The sequence below is a fragment of the Cnephaeus nilssonii genome, assembly GCF_951640355.1.
Source record: "Cnephaeus nilssonii genome assembly, chromosome: 8".
In the NCBI taxonomy this organism is placed as follows: Eukaryota; Metazoa; Chordata; class Mammalia; order Chiroptera; family Vespertilionidae; genus Cnephaeus; species Cnephaeus nilssonii.
Genome location: NC_137079.1, coordinates 23,942,016 through 23,963,620, shown reverse-complemented (window position 1 = coordinate 23,963,620; position 21,605 = coordinate 23,942,016). Strand labels below are relative to the sequence as shown.

The window sequence follows — 21,605 nt, the reverse complement described above, 5'->3', positions numbered from 1 at the left end:
CATAAAATTCAATAAAAAATTATAAATGTTCATAATGAAAGCTGAGAGGCCAAAATCATTATTTATTTATTTATTTTAATATATTTTATTGATTTTTTACAGAGAGGAAGAGAGAGGGATAGAGAGTTAGAAACATCGATGAGAGAGAAACATCGATCAGCCGCCTCTTGCACACCCCCTACTGGGGATGTGCCCGCAACCAAGGTACATGCCCTTGACCGGAATCAAACCTGGGACCCTTGAGTCCGCAGGCCGACGCTCTATCCACTGAGCCAAACCGGTTTCAGCCCAAAATCATTATTGAGGAAATCATATGATTTAATCACTGGAACACATGTCCTTATGAAAACAAAATTAAGTTCAACTCAATAGCAAAAACAAACAATGGACTAGAAAATGGATAAAGGCTTAAAGAGAAGACATATAAATGGCAAGGTGCACAAAATCACTAAACATCAGGGAAATGCAAGTCCAAACCACAATGAGATATCACCTCACACATGTCAGAATGGCTCATTTTTTTTAAATAATAAGTGCTGGCAAGATTGTGAAGAGATCGAAACCCTGGAACACTATTGATGGGAATATAAATTGGCACTGCTGCTACAAAAAATAGTAGAGAGGTTCCTCAAAAAATTAAAAATATAGCAACCAATATGATCCAAAATTCCCACTTCTGGGTATATATATTAAAAGCCCCTCGTATGACTGTATTACTGTTGATCTCTCACTTTATGACCATCAGTTTGCTTTATTTATTTAGGTACTCCTATGTTGGGTGCATAAATGTTTACAAGGGTTACCGTACTTTCTGGCGTATAAGACGACTGGGCATATAAGATTTTCCTGGGTTAAGAAGTCGTTTTATACACCGGAAAGTACGGTATATTGGACTATATTGATGGGGTTAGATATAAAGTATTAGATATATTGGACTACCATATTTTCTGGTGTATAGGACGACTTTTTAACCCAGGAAAATCTTATATGCCCAGTTGTCTTATACGCCAGAAAATACGGTATATCCTCTTGTTGGATTATTCCCTTTATCATTATGTTCTCATTTGTCTCTTTTATAGCCTTTGTTGTAAAGTCTATTTTGTCTGATAATGTATCTTGCAGATTGGATTTGTTATCCTTGACTGTTCTTAATGGTACATCTCCCTCCATGCTCCTCTTACACTGACTATTTTCTGTTTATATTTCATAGTAGTTGGTCCATTTATAGCTAATGTGTGCTATAAGTAAACACTATAGTTGTGCTTCAAATGCTTAAAACAAAATAAACATAATAAATAAATCTTTAAATAGTATTTAAAAACTTACACAGCCTCCGCATTCATTACACAAATGGCTCCTGAACACTGGCATTTATTTGAGTCATCATACGATATTCCCAGATTGAGTCCCAGCATCTGGGTAACAATTACTGAAAATGCCTCCAAAGTTATATCCTCGGAATACTGCATTAACAAAGAAAAGAAAATGAAAATGAAAGACAATTCATTGACGGGTGTTAAAATTATTTTTCCTAATTTTAAACATGTTTATTGTTCTATCAAGTACTTTAAGAATAGGTAAATACAGCTCCTTGGACAGGTGAGAAGCAGACGCTCTTCTTATGAAATTTTATTGAGATACTAGAGGCCCGGTGCATGACATTTGTGTACTGGGGTGGGGGGTTCCTCAGCCCAGCCTGTGCCCTTTCGCAGTCTGGGAGCCCTCAGGGGATGTCCGACTGATGGCTTAGGCCCGCTCCCGTGGCCACAGAGGTGGGAGAGGCTCCTGACACTGCCGCGCTTGTCGGCCATCAGCCTGGCTTCTGGCTGAGCAGCGCTCCCCCGTGGGAGCACACAGACCACAAGGGGGAAGCTCCTGCATTGATTGTCTGCCCCCTGGTGGTCAGTGCGTGTCATAGCAACTGGTTGTTCCACCATTCAATCGATTTGCCTATTACCCTTTTATTATATAGGATGTAATATACAAATATTAGCTCAATACAAAAAACATTGCCCACTAGGAAGTACATGACAATCATCTTTGTAAAAATTTTAGTATAGCCCTAGCCAGTTTGGCTCAGTGCATACAGCATCGACCAGCGGATTGATTCCAGGGTTTGATTCCAATCAAGGGCACATACCTTGGTTGCAAGATCCTCCCTAGTACATGCAAGAGACAACCAATTGATGTCTTTCTCTCACATCAATATTTATCTCTGTCTTTCCCTCTCTCTCTTCCATTCTCTCTAAAAATCAATGAAAAAATGTCCTCAGGTGAGGATTTTTTAAAAAATGCCTATCATTTGTCTATTTCTAAACTCTCTATTCTAATCCATCGTCTATTTATTTGTCTACCGCTATTTTAATCACTGAAGATTTATGGTAAATAAGTCTTACAATCAATTACAGTATGGCCCTTTGCTGTGATATTCATCACCTTAGCCATCCTGAAAGAATGTCTGGAATGATATCCAGAAGGTCGTTCAGCTGTCCCATCTAATTAGCATATTACCTTTTTATTATTATAGATTTTTCATTAAGCTCACCAGGGGAAAGGCTCACACAAGCTTTAACTGCACCAACCAAGTAGTGACACACGTTGCTCCTATTCATGGAACATGGCTCCCTCTTATATGAGGTCAGAGAAATGTGGTCCCTAAATTGGCACATGCTTTCCAGCCATAGCTTAGACTATGTAATCAGACTGTATCACCTATGATACATTATTGTCACTTGTTTGAATTTAATATTGTGTCTGTTTTGATCTCACCAGACACAACTATTATTGATGCTTGCAGGCCATATTCAAACTATTTTTTTATTACTCTTCATTCCCTCTGACTCAGATCTCCCATTTAGGATCATTTTCCTTTTTCTAAAGAATGTTATTTATAATTTTCCTTAGTGATATTAGACTGTTGGCAAAGCACTGGAGGCAAAGAAATAAACAGGAAAAAAAATGGAAAATAAGGTAATAACATTAATTCCAAAACTATTGATAAGCAAAAGAATGTTCATAATTTAAACTGAAATAATTAAAATATAGATATTTTCATATTCAATAGAGAAAATTGATCCAGTTCTATTCTATTTACAAGAAATACTCCTAAATTGCTAGGATTCAATGTAATTGCATGAGATAGAAAATTCAACATAAAATTGACTTAAATAGAAAGAAATTTCTCACACACATAAAAGAAGCTTCTTGATTTTCAGGGATCTGAGCTCCTTCCAGCTTCCTATTCCATCTTTCTGAAATAAAGCACTTGTCTTCATATGGCATCTTAAACAGCAGATTTAAGAAAGGCCACAATGAAGAACGGGTACCATCCCTTTAAAGAAGCTTCCTTGAAGTTACAAATGTTATTTCTGCTTTCATAACATTGGATGAAACTTAGAAAAAAACTAGCTACAAAAATAGCTAAGAAATTAAGGCCTCTATATGAGCAGGAGTATTGCCTATCTAAAAGCAGACGTTCTTATTCTTGGTTTCTGTTTTTACCAAAAAAAAGATAATATGGAGATTGGAAGGGGTATGTATAGGAATGTTTATTAAACATTGTTTGTAACAGAAAAAAAGAGAAACAACCAAATGCTCATGAAAAGCATAAAGGTTACAATGATGCATCCTATCTAATAAAAGAGTAGTATGCAAATTAACCATCACTACGCTACACCCACAAGTGACACCCAACAGCCAATCAGGAGCAAGTATGCAAATTAACCCAACCAAGATGGCTGTGGCCACAGAACGAGCAGGAGGCTTAGGTTTCCCCGGCAATGGAGGAAGCCAAGCTTTCTGCACACCCTGGCCAGCCCAAGCCTGCACTCAAGGCTACAAAGTTTCAATTATAGAAGATAAATAAATCCCAACAAAAATGGCGGCAGCCGAAACTGGTTTGGCTCAGTGGATAGAGCGTCGGCCTGCACACTCAAGGGTCCCAGGTTCGATTCCGGTCAAGGGCATGTACCTTGGTTGCGGGCACATCCCCAGTACGGGGTATGCAAGAGGCAGCTGATCGATGTTTTTCTCTCATCGATGTTTCTAACTCTCTATCCCTCTCTCTTCCTCTCTGTAAAAAATCAATAAAATATATTAAAAAAATAAAATAAATAAATAAATAAATAAATAAAAATGGCGGCAACCATGGAGCTGGAGACAGCAGGAGGCTTGAGTTGCCCACAGCAATGGAGGAAGCCAAGCTTCAGCGGCCCTGGCCTGCCTTGGCCTCCACTCAAGTCTACAAAGTTTCAATTATAGAAGATAAATAAATCCCAGATACCAGGGCCTCCACTTGGGTCACCAGGGGGCATGGCCAGCCTGCAAACCACCGCAGGCCCCTCACCCAGGCCACCCTATGCCCCAAGGGAACCCCCACACTGATCCAGGACATCCTTCAGGGCAAACCAGCTGACTCCCACCCATGCACCAGGCCTCTATTCTATCTAATAAAATTTTAATATGCAAATTGACCATCACTCCAACACACAATATGGCTGCCCCCATGTGTTCAAAGATGGCTGCCCCCAGGTGGACACAAGATGGCCAGCAGAGGAGGGCAGTTGGGAGGGACCAGGCCTGCAAGGGAGGGCACTTGGGGGCAATCAAGCCTGCAGGGGAGGGCAGTTAGGGGTGACCAGGCCAGCAGAGAAGGGAAGTTGGGGGCGACCAGGCCTTCAGGGAAAGGCAGTTGGGGGAGACCCAGGCCTACAGCAGAGAGCAGTTGGGGGAGACCAGGCCTGCAGGGGAGGGCAGTTAAGGGTGACCAGGCCTGCAAGGGAGGGCAGTTAGGGGTGACCTGCAGGGGAGGCCAGTTAGGGGTGACCAGGTTGGCAGGGGAGCAGTTAGGCATCAATCAGGCTGGCAGGGGAATGGTTAGGGGGTGATCAGGCTGGCAGACAGAAGCGGTTAGGGGCAATCAGGAAGGCAGGCAGGCGAGCAGTTGGGAGCCAGCAGTCCTGGATTGTGAGAGCGATGTCCGACTGCCTGTTTAGGCCCAATCCTACTAGGATTGGGCCTAAACGGGCAGTCGGACATCCCTCAAGGGGTCCCAGATTGGAGAGGGTGAAGGCTGGGCTGAGGGACACACACCCCCATGCACGAATTTTGTGCACCGGGCCTCTAGTCTATATATATAAAAGCCTAAGCGATTGCTTAACAATTTGACCGGTATCTATGACACGTACTGACTACCAGGGGGCAAATGCTCAATGCACAGACATGGAAACATGGAACAGACTGAGAATCTCAGAGGGAAGTGGGGAGCAGGAGGCAGGAAGAGATTAACCAACGATCTTATATGCATACTAGAGGCCCAGTGCATGGATTCATTCGCCAGTGGGGTCCCTCAGCCTGGCCTGCAGGGATCGGGCCAAAACTGGTAGTCGGACATCTCCCAATGGGTCCTGGATTGCAAGCGGGTGCAGGCCAGGCCAAGGGACCCCACTGGTGCACGAATCCATGAACTGGGCCTTTAGTAATAATATATTTTTTATTCAATAGTTAATATTATTTATATATTCAAAATACTGTAAAATCCTATCTCTTGGTTTAATTATTAAATCAACCTGTATATGAAGCACTAAAGTTCTATAGACAATGAATATGAGAAGTGTACAACTATTGTACATCTCTTATTTTTCATAGCACATTATAAATGGACATTATCTAAGGTAAATAGGTACTACTTAAATAATAAAATATAAATAACAAAAATATAAATATTAAAAAGTATCTTATATATAATATGCATTATACAATATGTATATATACATATAATATGTAATACTATATTTTAATAAATATTTTTATAAATATTAAAATAATAAGGATATCCTATATAACAAAACCCTAATATGCAAATTAACCCTTTGCACTCGCTTGCTTTTTTCTTGATTCCTTTATTCTAATGCTAACCGTGTCGAGTCACACTCGACATCCAAGTGCAAAGGTTAACTGAATGGTGGAATGACCAGTTGCTATGACGTGCACTTACCAGCAGGGGGCAGATGCTCAATGCAGGAGCTGCTTCTTGGTGGTCAGTGTGCTCCCACAGGGGGAGCCCCACTCAGCCAGAAGCTGAGCTCATGGCTGGCGAGCCAGCGGTAGTGGCGGTAGCCTCTCCCGCCTCCAGATAGCACTAAGGACCCCTCAGGGGATGTGTAACTGCAAGCTTAGGCCTGGGCCTAGGCCGGCAGGCAGACATCCCCCCTGGGGGGAACTGGACTGCAAAGGGGCACAGGCTGGGCTGAGGGACCCCACTAACCCCCAATGCACAAATGTTATACACCGGGACTCTAGTATACATAAAAATTGAGTGGGCTAAATTTGTATATTGATTGCTTCCTGAATGCGAAGAGGCCAGATTATGAATTTCCTTATACGTTCTCATGTGTACTTTAAAAAATCGACATGAATAAAATTATTTTCTAACTTAAAAATATATATAGTACTTAAACTTGTTTTTAATATATTTTTATTGATTATATTGATTTCAGAGAGGAAGGTAGAGGGAGATATAGAACATCAATGATGAGAGAGAATCATTGATTAGCTGCCTCCTGCATGCCTCCCACTGGGGATCGAGCCTGCAACCCAGGCATGTGCCCTGATCGGGAATCGAACTGTGACCTCCTGATTCACAGGTTGATGCTCAACCACTGAGCCACCCTGGTTGGGCTTAAACTTGTTTTTTAAAAGAATGAATAGGGTGGGTAAGTGACTCAACAATTACTTCACCTTTCCATGATGCATCTAATTGTCCAAATAATTTATTTATATAAAATATTTCAGTATTATAAATATTTAAAATACACATAGAAGTTTATTCTAAATACTATTTGAAATATTTTGTAATTTCTTTATTATCCTTTTCATTTGTTTTTATTTTGAAGCTATTTTATCTGTTAGACTATTTCTCCAACTTTATGTCTATAAGCAAAATTCTACTCGGGTTACAGAAATTTCTTTGCAGATAATTTTTCATGATACACTATTCTATATGTTAAATAATGCATATACATTTGATATTTTTATTTCACTTTTAACTTCTAAATAATTGCAACAAGACACTTGTTCTACAGAATACGTTTCCTTCTATACACTTCAAATTTGCTTTTATACTTCAAATTTTTAAGTTATTGAAAATAAATGCAATTTCTAAGTGTAAATATAAATGTAAACTATATAAAATAATACTATAATATTAAGTAATTCTTAAATATATAGTTTTAAATTAATTACAGACCAAAGCAATCCCTGCAGAATAATGAGCACTACACATCTTTCCAGGAAATGTTGCTCCCACTTCATCTGGATAATCTCTATACCTAAATAAAATAAGTATACATTAATAATTCATTTCAACAAACATTTCAAATGTGAGAATTCCTGCTAAAAATTTATCTGTAGTTCATAAAATCCTAGTCTGAAACAAATTGAGGTACAATCTTCCATGTGTACTTGATTGTTTCAAATTAAGAAGGTTTTATTAATTAAATGAAGTAAGCTCTTTGGATTTCTAAAACTTATCCAATGAATCCAAGTTTTGTTGGTTTCCTTTACTGTTCTCATCACAGTTGGTTAAGTGTACCAAAGACTTTAATCAAACATTTTAATTATAAGCATTTTTCTGAATGACAACAACAAATAGTTTTAATGTATGGATTGAAAATATTCATCCTCATGTAGAAAAGATCATCAGTTTCTCAGAAGAATAACTTTCTTATTCTACAATGTAATGTTATTTCTGCTTTGAGTAAGACCCATATAAATTATCCTACCTAATAAGAGAAATATGCAAATTAACCATCACTCTGCTACACCCACAAGCCACGCCCACCAGCCCATCAGAGCAAGTATGCAAGTTAACCCCAACCAAGATGGCTACTGCCACAGAGAGTAGGAGGGAGGCTTGGGTTTCCCCGGCAATGGAGGAAGCCAGCTTTCCACACACCCTGGCTGGCCCAGGCCTCCACTCAAGGAAACGAAGTTTCAATTATAGAAGATAAATCCCAAGAAAAATGGTGGCAGCCACAGAGCTGGAGAGAGCAGGCTAGGGGTCCCAGATTGGAGAGGGTGCGGGCTAAGCTGAGGGACACAAACACACACACCCGCCATGCACGAATTTCATGCACCAGGCCTCTAGTTGTGTAATATTAGCACTATTTTAAGAGATCTACATAAATTATTCCATTTAATACTCAAATAAGCCAGTGAAATATATTATTTTTATGCCCATTTTAAAAAATCAAACATCAGATGCTAAATATGGTAATGTTCTCAATGTAGCACAAATGATAAGTGCCATTAAAGGACTGGAATTTAGACAATCTGAATCCAGATCCATACTCTCAACCACAAGGATATAGAAGCTCCCAATATTAATGTCATCTTTAGAACCCACATCAAAACAAACATTCCAGGATATATGTAAAAAGCTTGGTATTCAATTCTTAATTTGAAGTGCCCCTTTGGTGTAAACTGCACTTTACTTCACAACTGCATGGTGTATCCACTGCTGCCTTATTATGTTTATACCTAACCCCTCCAGCACTTGTTTTCAAGCATTTGCTCCTAACACCCAACTTTGGCTTTACATTCCAATATTGTTTACACTCTTTCTTTGTCCAAGATAGTTCTCTAATTAGGTAACCTCCCCCACCAAAAAAATAAAAAAATCTATGCATACCATTGATGAGCTGAACTCAATAATAGTTTTTACTTAATATTGCCCACCACCTAGTCTCCACATCAAATCAGTTGTCAAGATCTAATGTTTTACTTCTTCAATGTTTCTGATATCCTTAACCTCCTTCAAAGGTTCAGCTATAGTTCCAACTAAGAGAATACATACACTTTATATGTAAGTGCATAGTTTTTTAAAATAACCAGAAATTATTTTAGTCTCATTGATTCCATAACCTGGAATGTTTTAAACCTCCTTTATACGAATTTAAGTGTGCCTAACTTTGCCTTCCCACTTCTAATTTAATTACCATTTCTTTCATTTGACTTTTAAATGTTACTTTGAATCAATCCCACCCACCCCCAATTTTTTTCCCCTTGTAAATTACAAGCAAGTGGAGATAATGTACTAGTATTAATCTTGTAGATTGGCATAAGCAAGATGGCAGACTAAAGAGTTTTCAACCACCATGTCCCCACAGCAACAATGATTGTAACAACCACCCACAGATGAGAATAACTTTGTGAGAGTCCAAGAGTCCAGGGGAAAAGTCACAGTGTCCCATTGGAGTGAAAAAGAAAATCCAAGAATAGCTCTAGCAGGTTCAGCTCAGTGGATAGAGCATTGGCCTGTGGTCTGAGGGGTCCTGGGTTTGATTCCAGTCAAGAGCAAATGCCCAGTTGCAGCTCGATTCCCAGTAGGGGGTGTACAGGAAGCAGCCAATTAATGATTCTCTCTCATCATTGATGTTTCTACCTCTCTCTCCCTCTACTTTCCTCTCTGAAATCAATAAAAATATATATTTTTTAAAATCTAAGAACACATAAAAAAATAAAAATAAAAATAAAAATCCAAGAACAGGTGCTCCAAAGAAGGTAAGAATAGTTTCAACTTAGTCACATCACTGTTCCCTGAAAGCAGCACTGCTCAGTGCTAAGAAAGATGCCCTCAGCCATTATTCCCCCCACAGAAGAGACCATACATTAGGTCTCAGAACAAGCCTCAATAAATTCAAGAAGGCTGAAATTATATAAAGCATTTTTCTAAACACAATGGCAGGAAACTAGAAATCCACTATAGAAAGGAAATTGAAAAAATACAAATCCATGGGGAATAAACAACATCCTACTCAACACCAATATATCAAAGAAGAAATCAAACAGAAAATCAAAACCTACCTTGAGACAAATAACAATGAGGACACAACATTCCAAAATGTATGGAATGCAGCAAAAGCAGTTCTAAGAGGAAAGTTCATAGCTATAGGGCAGTGGTTCTCAATCTTTCTAATTATGCGACCCTTTAATATAGTTCCTCATGTTGTGGTGACCCCCAACCATAAAATTATTTTCGTTGCTACTTCATAACTGTAATTTTGCTACTGTTATGAATCGTAATGTAAATATCTGTGTTTTCCGATGGTCTTAGGCGACCTTGCTAGCGGTTCTCAACCTGTGGGTCATGATAACAGTGTTAGAGAACTAACTGAACAGCTAGTGACCCACAGGTTGAGAACCTCTGCTGTAGAGCCTAAGACCATCAGAAAACACAGATATTTACATTACAATTCATAACAGTAGCAAAATTACAGTTATGAAGTAGCAACGAAAATAATTTTATGGTTGGGGGTCACCACAACATGAGGAACTGTATTGAAGGGTTGTGGCATTAGAAAGGTTGAGAACCACTGCTATAGAGGCCTATCTCAAGAAATGAGAAAAATCCCAAATAAACAATATAATTTTCCAACTAAAGGAACTAGAAAAAGAAGAATAGACAAACACCAAAGTAAGTAAAATGAAGAAAGTAATAAAGATCAGAGTGAAAATAAATGAAACAGAGACTAAAAAATAGAAAAAATAATCAGTGAAACTAAGAGCTGGCTTCTCTAAAAGGATAAACTTTACAAACCTCTAGACAGGCAAATCTAAAAGAAAGGGAAAGAAAACCAAAATAAATAAAATCAGAAATGAAAACAGGAGATATTTCAACTGATACCACAGAAATACAAAGGATCATTAAAGAAGACCATGAAAAAAATTTGACAACCTAGAAAAATGGATAAATTTCTTAAAACATATAACCATCCAAGACTGAACCAGAAAGAAACAGATAATTTGAACAGACCAATCACTAGCAATGAAATTAAAGAAAAAAATCTCCCAAAAAACAATAGCCCAGGACCAAAAGGCATTACAAGTGAATTGTACCAAACATTTAAAGAATAATTAATATCAACCATTATCAAGCTATTTTTCAAAAAGGAGAGACTATTTTTCATAGTCTGCATTACTCTGATACCAAAACTAGACAAGGACACTATGAAAAAATATACGTATATGGGACAATATCCATGATGATCATAATTGCAAAATTCCTCAACAAAATATTAGCAAATTTAATTGAATAGGATCAATACACCATGATCAAGTAGGATTACTCCAGGGATGCAAGGATGGTTCAACACCTAAAAACAACAAAGTGATAATCCATATTAACAAAGTTAAGGATAAAACATCATATGATCATCTCAATATACGCAGTACAAGCATTAGAGAAAATTCAACATCCATTATAACTCTCAACCAAGTAGGTATAGAGGGAATATATCTCAACATAATATAAGACATATATGACAAGTCAACAGCTGATATACTTAAAAGTGAAAAACTGAAAGCTTTTCTTCTGAGATCAGGAATAAGACTAGGTTGCCCACTCTCACCAATGTTATTTAACATTATATTAGAAGTACTAGCCAGAGCAAGTAGGCAAGAAAAAGAAATAAAAAGCATATATGTATTTGAATTGACCCCTCTATCATTATACTAGAGGCCCGGTGCACGAATTTCGTGCAAGGGGGCAGGGGGTCCCTCAACCCGGCCTGCACCCTCTCCAATCTGGGACCCCTTGGGGAAGTCCAACCACTGGTTTAGGCCCACAGGGATCGGGCCTAAACCGGTAGTCAGACATCACTCTCACAATCCAAGACTGCTGGCTCCTAACCACTCACTTGCCTGCCTGCCAGCCTGATCCCCCCCCAACCGCTCCTCTGCTGGCCTGATTGACACCTAACTGCTCCCCTGCCAGCCTAATCATCCCCAACTACCCTCCCCTGTCAGCCCAATCGCCCCCAGCTACCCTCCCCTGCCAGCCATCTTGTGGTGACCATCTTGTGATGGCCATCTTGTGGCAGCGATCTCATGGCAACCATCTTGTGATAACGTGAGGGCAGCCATGTTGTAGCAGCCATGTTGTGGTGGCCATCTTGTGACAACATCGCACAACACCTCCTAGGCTTTTATTATATAGGATAATGATCTTCTTTGTCTCTTATATTCTTTGCCTTAAATTAAATTTTGTCTGATAGAGGTATAGTTAACCTAGAATTCTTTTGGTTTCCATTTGCATGGAATATATTATTCCATCCCTTCATACTCGGTGTGCATCCTTATATCTGAAGTGAGTCTCTTGTAGGCATCATATATGTGGGTCTTGTTTTTTATACATTTAGCTATTCTTTTGAAGAGAGATTTTATTCCATTTACATTTAAAGTAATTATTGATAGCTACGTACTTACTGCGATTTTATTCATTTTTTTCTGGCTGTTTATAACTCTTTGTTTCCTCTTCTCTTACTCTTTTTCTTTGGGATTTATTTATTTATTTATTTTGTAACAGTATGCTTAGATTCCTTTTATCTTATCCTTTGTGTACATATTATGTGTTGGCTTTGTGGTTAGCATGAGACTTACATAAAACAACTTATATTTGTAACAGTCTATTTTAAGATGAAAGCAACTTCAGTTTGTACATATTATGAGATTACATTTTTGCTTCCTCCATCCTCACATTTTATGTTTTTGGTGTCACAATTAAATCTTTTTATCTTAACAAATTATTGTAGCTATGACTGTTTTTACTACTTTGGTCTTTTAACCTTTATAAGTAGCTTTATAAGTGATTATCACCATTCTTCCATCTTTACAACATTATATTATATTAAGTCTGGAAATATATAGATATATATCAGTGAGATTTATACTTTCATTTCAGCTAAAGTTGTCCCTTTAACATTCTTGTGAGGCCAGTTAACCAGTGATAATCATTAGCTTTTGCTTCTGAAAAGCTTCTGTTTTGTACCCTTCCTTCCCCTCTGCCTTTGGAAGAGTCAGAAATAAATAAAATTCCCTAAATAAAGCTACATAATTATCTCAGGTCTTTGTTTTCTAAGAATACTGAAACATTATTCTTACATGAATAGATATGCAATATCATGAGGCCTTAGGATAAGATAAGATTTTTTCCATTCTAAAAATCTCTGCAATAATTCATCTGCCTCACCAACTGTGGAAATCTTATTTTTGTCTGACCACAACTCCAATGATGACAACACAATAGTAACGTTAAGTTGGGCAAATACCTAAAAACAAAAGAGATAATACATGAAAAAATTATCTTTGTGTTATTTTTAATGACTGAGAAATTAATTCAATGTTTTGACAAATTTATGTTCAGTTTATGTGGACAATTATTCAGAAATGCCACATCAAATTTAACAAAAATTATAATTTTAAAACTAGTATGAATTTTTCAAAATTAGTATGAAAAAGAAAATACTCACTGAATTTACAAGGCCAATAATTTCAATGACTTTATCTGTTGCTAACATGCTATCAGAGCCCAAATAATCATACTGAAAAACAAAATTAATTTTAAATTAAATACAAATTTGTTATGCAGCATGTTTAAGATTTACTCTCCATCTACTTTCAGAGGATTGAGGCTGCTTTGGTGTTAGAACCGTTATAAATAAACCAGTAACAAATTTTTAAAAATGGATGTAAATTGAATCACTCATATATGCTGGTGAGAATGTAAAATTATTCAGCCACTCTGGAAAGTAGTTTTGGAATATTTTTCAAAACAAATAATGGACTTACCACATGACCCAGCTGTATTCCTAGGCATTCATCCTCGCAACATAAAAACTGATACCTCCACCCAAAAACAAACAAACAAAAACCCTACACATAAGTGTTCGTAACAGTTGTATTCATAAAAGCCAAAAACTAGAAACAACTCATATATCTCTCAATGGTTAACTGGTTAAACAAACTGTGGTATAATAATACCATGGAATACTACTCAGTAGTAAAAAGGAACTGAACTTTTGACACATGGAATAGCTTGGATAAACCTCAAGAAAAGTATGCTGAGTGTAAAAGAAATCTCAAAAGGATACATACTACATGATAACATTTATGCAATACTGCTGAAATCACAGATATAGAGAACAGATTAGTGATTGCCAGGGTTAAGTGTAGGAAGAGGAGATGGCTGTTATTAAAAAAAAAACATAAAAGAATCTTGTAGTTATGGTATGAATGTCGTGACTATGGGGTAGTTATGCAAGGCTACATTTGTGATACTTTCACATAAAACTACACACACACATAAATAAGTATATATATAAATGAGTATTATATATAATTGTTGAAATCTGAATAGGTTGTATGGAAGTACAAATGTCAAATCCTATATCTATAAATCATAACTCTGAAGTTCACTATTCCTTTGATGTTCTATATAACCCTCAAATTAAACATATCAAAACTAAATTCCTCATCCATACCCAAAAAATCAGCTCCTACTTACATTTTCATTACTACAGTGAGCGGTATTATCATCTATGACCTTACACATTTATTATACTACACATTCCATGAGAGCAGAACTTCAGTGAATGGATAAATCTAATCAATTTTACAAGCCTTTCTAATTCAATCTTATCAGTAACTTTTATAATTGTCCTTTTCTTTCTATTCCTATTACTAATTCCTATTAATAAACTATACCTTGATTGTTGAAATAATCTCTTAATAGTTCCTCCTCCAATTTTCTCACCAGCAATCCAGTCACTACACTATATTTTTAAGTGGTGATTCTCCCAAAACACCTATCAGAAAGATCACATGCACCCCTATTTTCATAGCAGCATAATTTACAATAGTCAAGATCTGGAAACAGCCAAAGTGCCCATCAGTAGATAAGCAGATAAAAAACGATGTGTTACATCTACACAATGGAATACTATGCAGCTGTAAGAAAGAAGGAACTCTTACCCTTTGCAACAGCACAGATGGACCTGAAGATTATTATGCTAAGCAAAGAAAGCCAGTCTGAGAAAGGCAAATTTCACATGATCTCACTTATATGTGGAATCCAATGAACAAAATAAACTGACGAACAAAGTAAGACCAGAGGCAATCAATGTTTATTAAAGAATATCTAAATATGTATAAGAACATAGAAAGGATATGTTTAATCAGCATTACATGGTTGGCAAACCTGACAATTTGGACAATAAACTTTAAAACTGAAACTCTCAAAATGTATAACATAATCTTGAAACAAAATGACTTCCATAATCCAAAATATTACTTGGAAACTGAGTCATCTTTATTGGAAGTATCTTAATTTTCTCTTAAATGTTTACTTTACCCTTCCCCCTACACTCTAATAAGACAAATATTATCATATCCTTCTCCAAATCTCACCTGGCTTTGACTTTCAACTCTGGCTTCCTGGCAAAGCTCTACAATCCTACAAAGAGAACTGGTAATGAGTGTAATTTATATTCTCTGTGGTAGTCCACAGGTGTGACAACCCAATGCTTATCAATGAAACAAAATCTAGAAAATATATTTTTATCCCTGTTTTCTGAAATCTTTGAAATATAGGGGAAACAAAATCAGAACGGGTTGAGTGCAAACTAAGTTATTACTCCAAGGTCCTGAAGTTCAGAAGTGTTCAAATTGTTTATGGGAATTGGGCATCTAGAGGTGCGTTCAAACCAGGTAAACAATAGATTGGAACAGGTGCACTAATAAATACTGCTTAAAAAAATCCTGACATTAATGTAAGCATTTCCCACAAGTAGCTATACGACCATCACTTTTGTGCCGATAAATATTTTATAGGACAAAACATTCTCTAGACTACATACTGCTCTTCAAGTGCAAACAAGAATTAAAAGCTTAAAGAATGTCATGTAAAACAAATATTACAATTAAAAAATATTACAGACTAAAGCCCCAAAGAGATGAAGCACCATTTAAAGATTTCTAATAAAACATTACTGATAGAACTAGTATAATTTTGACTATGTGGTTTTTTTTCAGTTTGCAAATGTTTTCACTGTTCAATGATTTACAAGTAAGACTATTAGAATCTTTAAGTTCCTATCTAGCAAGGGATAATCATGTATTCATACCAAATATTTAAAAGTAAAGAAAAACACATACCAAAACTTTGTCCACCACAATATGCATTTCTAGATAAAGAGGAATTAAATCTTGAACAGCTGAGTCTGACTAGAAAGAAAAGAAAAATGGTATTTAAAAACATAAAAGCTTTCGTAAATTGTTTATTCTAAACTTTTACATCTTTTTCCATCTTCATTCAGGCATGGTTGACATAAAGCTGCATTTAAGGTGTAAGATTTGATGCCTATATATGTACACACTAGAGGCCTGGTGCATGAAATTCATGCACTGGGTGGGGGCGGTCCCTCAGCCTGGCCTGCGCCCCCTTGCAGTCCGGGAGCCCTCGGGGGATGTCTGACTGAAGGCGGGGAGCAGGCCTAAGCTGCAGTAGTTGGACATCCTTAGCGCTTCCGAGGAGGCCGGAGAGGCTTTCACCAGTCATGAGCCCGGCTTCTGGCTAAGCAGTGTTCCCCTGTGGGAGTGCACTGACCACCAGGTGGCAGCTCCTGTGTTGTGCATCTGCCCCCTGGTAGTCAGTGCGCGTCATAGCAACTGGTCGTTCCACCATTTGGTCGATTTGCATATTAGCCTTTTATTATATAGGATTGTGAAATAATTGGCACAATAAAGCTAATAACCATATCTACTTCACATAGTTAGCATTTTATTTATTTTTTGTGGTGAGAACATGTAATATCAACATTCTTAGCAAATTTCAAGTTTACAATACAGTATTGTTAACTATAGTCACATTACTGTATATTAAATTTCCAGAATCTATTCTTTCTGCATAACTAAAACTTTGTACCTTTTGACCAACATTTCCCCAATTTTCTTTGTCCCCCACCTCCTGGAAACTACCATTCTACTCTTTGTTTCTATGAGTTTGACTATTTTAGATTCCACATGTAAGTGAGATCATGCAGTATTTGTTTTTCTGTTCCTGGCTTATTTCACTTAGGATACTAGTGTGTCTTCCACATACATCCATGTTGTCATTCTAATTATATCTATAATTGCATTAATGTTGACTCTTTGGTTATGAATGCAGCCTTTATAAATATTGGCTTTATTGAATAACTTACAGAAATATAGAGATAAAAGCAGAAACTGAAACACACTAATTTTTAGAAAGTTATAAGAAACAAATTAAGAATTAAAAGTAAAGGATAGATTGTTGCAAGCAGGAAACACTGATATATCGTTCAAGGAAAATTGTAAGACTAAGAAAAGATGAGGCTGTTCATAAGGAAAGGATATTTGCTATCCATAAGGTTAATAAATTTTTTAAAAAATAAATTTTAAAATGCAGTAACTATCTTGAAAGTAGTAATAAAGCATATGCAACTTACTTTTTTACTTATGAAAATGCTATAGTCCATTGGTTTTTGTTCTATGCCACGGCTATTTTCAGTATGAACTGAAACCATATTGTTTTCATTTTTTAATTTATAAAGAAGATGCTGAAATTCAACTTTAATTTCCAGAGGTTCAATTCCGTAAGAAACCTTTTCAAATTGCAGTAATCCTCTGTAAAAATAAGGATAACAAAGTTAAGTGTTTTTAGTCAATTTTATAAAACTGACAGAATCAAAAAAGAAAAAAAGGAGAAAATACAGACCGTTTTTGAGTATAATAATTTGACCCAAAACCTTTATATTTGGGATATGACTCTGAAGAGACAAAACATCTCCAATCCATACAATTAATTTCCCATTTCACTTTCTTTATGATTATAAATGAAGCAGAAATTATGTAATCAGTGCTAGGTGTAGTGCACAGAATTAACAATGATCAAGTAGTTCCCCATCCTCCAAGTCAGTGACTTAAAGAAGGAAATATAGAAATCATGATGAATTTTTCTCTGGTTTATACTACCTTAAAAAAATGACTGCAGTGATAACATAATAAAACTAGAGACTCAGTGAACAGATTTGTTCACCGGTGGGGTCCCTCAGTCTGGCCTCTGCCATCTCACAATCTGGGACCCCGCAGGGGATATCGTAGTAGTGCAGCAAAGCAGCAGGCAACTGGGGTGGAGCCCGAGCCCAGGCTGAGCACCACTCCCGCTCATCCTGGCCCCACTGCACCTGCCACCACCCCTCAGGAGCACTGCTGCAGCTGTGCTCACCAGGCATGAGCCTAACGTCTGGCACCTGAGCGGCATGCCTGCTGTGGGAGCACACTGACCGTGAGGGGCCAGCTCCTGCATTGAGCGTCTGCCCCCTGGTGGTCAGTGTGTGACATAGTGACCGGTCAAATGGTTGAACAGTCGAACAGTTGACCAATCATGTAGGGTTTTATATAAATAGCAATTTTACTTAAAAACAGAATTTCACAGTAGTTATGAAAAGGTATTTATTTTGTTTGTGCATATAGTCTAAGAAATTTAAAGCAAGATTTTAAGGAGTAAAACAACTTTTATAACACTTCTTCCCTGAATACAGGTAACAGTTCAAGTGACTACTCCCTAAAAAACAAATTTCAGGGTTATATGTAAAAGCACAGAGAACATTTTTTTTTTGGAAATCAAGGAACCTATGCTACAAATTGAGAGTGAAAAAAAATTCCTGATATAATGGGAAATGCTTTAAGCACTAAGGATGAAACCCTACAATTCTTAGTGACTTTAAGATACTGATATTATTAGAAAAATGAATACCATAACTAATAATTATTTGTTTATACAGAATTGACTTCATATCTCTGAAAATAATTTTCCTTGAGAAAAGCATGCCTTGTTTATATTTATTTCTCTATATTTCCAAACATTGGCTAGTAGCTGGTACATGGTAGGTATCAAAATATTCTGTTTGCTGAAAAAATAAGCTATCCTAAATTTAGCTTTTCAAACTTCCTGTAGTCAAGCATGTTCAACTGTCATTTCCATAGTTAAGGAAAATATATATATATATATATATATATATATATATATATATATATATATATATATATATAGAGAGAGAGAGAGAGAGAGAGAGAGAGAGAGAGAACAAGGATGTCAGAAAAATCTAAACTTTCAAGGAGGTAAGAAATTATCCGGTCAATGAGGAGAAGTAAAAGGAACAGGAGAGTATAAGTAAATAATCTCCATGTGGGAATTTTCTTCAAGCTTCACACTTAATATCAGCAAAACAAATCCAATGCAGCCAAATATCATAACTATGATGTTGGCATATCAACAGTATAAAATACATAACCGAAGTCCAGAGCATGTGCTGAGTATGACAATGGAATTCGGATATCCTTCAACATATCCTTCATAGTAGCATTGAGTCTAGAAAAGAAAAAAGTAAAGTGGTTACTTAGGAATTGAAAAACTTTCTAATGATTTCTTATTTGATAAAATTTTCTGAATATTTTCCAGCCTACACAATCTCTATGAATATGAATAAAGCAATATTCAGAAAAAAAAGTCACCCATTTGCCACTTTTACTATCTCAACTAATCTTATCAGATTAATGCTAGGGATTATTATCTTACACCCTGCTTCCAAAGTTAATTTCATATTTTTGGTAAAATTATTTCCCAGTATATAAATTTGGGTCACCAATTAAAAGACTAAGATTATGAATCTTTTAAATCTAATATTCTGCTAAAAGAAAACATTTAAAATATAAAGATACAGGAAGAATGAAGAACTAGAAAAAGGTATAATAAGACAACAAAAACAAAAGGGTGATTTTGAAGCTATACTAATACAAAAAAAAAAGTCGATGTTAGGCAAGAAGCATGACTAGCGATAAAGAGGGACACTTCAAAATGGTAAGTTTCAATTCACAAAGAAGATATAAGTACCCTAAATTTGTATTCCCTTAATAACATGCCTTGAAAATATATAAAGTCAAAATTGAAAAAAATCATAAAAATAAATATTTTTATAGTAACATACTTTTAAACATACACTCTGTCAGTAACTGATAAATCAAGCACTGAGAATTGATAGAAGATTTGAACAGTATGTTAACAATCTAATACAGATAGAACACCACTTTAAAACTGCAGAATACACTTTCTTTTCAAAGAACATGGAATATTTACAAAAATGAAACCATATTCTGGCCATGAAACACAAGAATAAATTTTAAATTATTGCAATCATACAAAGTTTGGTCTCTGATCACAGCATAATTATGTTAGAGATTTAGCAAACATTGTCACAGAAAAAGAGGAATATTATATAATTTCCAAGATTCAATAGTGTTATAAAATTTGGTAGAAATCAGTGTAAGATTTATTAACACACTGCTTTATGTTTGAGCCTAGGAGAGGAAAGAAGAAGAAAAGGAAACTGATGGTTCTATCCAATATAATAAAGTAACATAGTGTCCAATTCAATAATTCAACACATTTTTATTAGACTAGTATGTTAACTATGTGTTAGACATTTTTCTAGTTGTTGGGGATACATCAGTGAATAAAACAGACCAAAACCCTGGCCTCATGAAAGATTATATTGCACTGGAGAAACAGAAAATCTACACTAATAAAAGAGAAAGGTGCAAATTAACTGTACCTTTGCGACACCCACCAGGCAATCAGGAGTGAGTATGCAAATTAACCCAACAAAGATGGTGGGTTAATTTGCATACACAGGCACCAAGTGGCCGGGGGTTGGATGGGATGCTTGCATCATTGCCATGGTGACAACGCAGGCGTTCCATACCACCCCAGCCGCTCAGGGCCTCTGGGCAGCGTGGGAAGGCGGGGCTGGAGCAGAAAGAGGCAGCTCCAGGGCCAGAGAAGAAAGGCAGTGCCAACAGCCAGGGAAAGGAAGGCCCATTCTTGCACGAATCTTCGTGCATCGGGCTTCTAGTAAAGTAAATAGATAAAATAGATGGCACATCATATGTTGATACCATTGTGGGGAATGCAATTTAAAATCTAGGTTAGTCAAGGACTAACGGAGTAATTCTGAGCAAAGATCCAAAGGAAATGAGGAAGAAAAACATGTGCTATTTTGGAAAAGAGCAAACATCTGGCCCTAGCATGGTTTGGCTCAATGGATAGAGTATGGGCCTGCAGACTGAAGAGTCCCGGGTTCAATTCCCAGCAAGGGCATGTACCTGGGTTGTAGGCTCAATTCCAGCCCTGATCAGGGCACCTACAGGAGGCAACCAATAAATGTGTCTCTTTCACAATGATGTTTCTCTCTGTCTCTCCCCCTCCCTTCCACTCTCTCTAAAAATCAATGGAAAACAAACATTGGTATCAGAGGAAATGGAAAGTGCAAAGTTCTTGAAAGAACATGTCTGGTGTGTCTGAAGAACAGCAAGGAGAGAAATATGATTGGAACAGGTGAGTAAGGTAGAGACTAACAGGAAATGAGGTCAGACAGGGGAAGAGGACCAAAGTGTATAAGAGCTGTAGGATAGTGAAATGACTTTGGTTTTCATTTTGTAAGCATTAGGTGGTCATCCTATGGAAGTTCTGAGCAGAGAAGTGACATGATCTGACTAGATTTCAATAGGATCAATCTGGTTGCTATCTCGAGAATCGACTGAGGAGATGGCAAAGTGTGGAAGTAGAAAGATTATTCAAGTTCTGGCAATAAGCTATAATAATCCTATATAATAAAGAGGTAATATGCAAATTGACCATCATGCCAACATACAAAATGGCCACCCCATATGGTCAAATATGGCTGCCCCCA

At 36.8% G+C, this 21,605-nt stretch overlaps 1 protein-coding gene across 1 annotated transcript in view; it reads right to left on the bottom strand.

Moving 5' to 3' along the window:
* The window catches only part of ADAM32 (ADAM metallopeptidase domain 32), a gene marked incomplete at both ends in the record, with an annotated part of 58,653 nt that overhangs the window by 22,693 nt on the left and 14,355 nt on the right, over nucleotides 1-21,605 (bottom strand). The window contains 7 exons of the mRNA XM_079779375.1: nucleotides 1,327-1,463; nucleotides 7,247-7,328; nucleotides 12,940-13,106; nucleotides 13,308-13,379; nucleotides 15,991-16,059; nucleotides 17,304-17,481; nucleotides 19,152-19,228. Of these exons, the coding sequence (XP_079635501.1) occupies nucleotides 1,327-1,463; nucleotides 7,247-7,328; nucleotides 12,940-13,106; nucleotides 13,308-13,379; nucleotides 15,991-16,059; nucleotides 17,304-17,481; nucleotides 19,152-19,228 (782 nt within the window). The remainder of the gene's footprint in view (nucleotides 1-1,326; nucleotides 1,464-7,246; nucleotides 7,329-12,939; nucleotides 13,107-13,307; nucleotides 13,380-15,990; nucleotides 16,060-17,303; nucleotides 17,482-19,151; nucleotides 19,229-21,605) is intronic.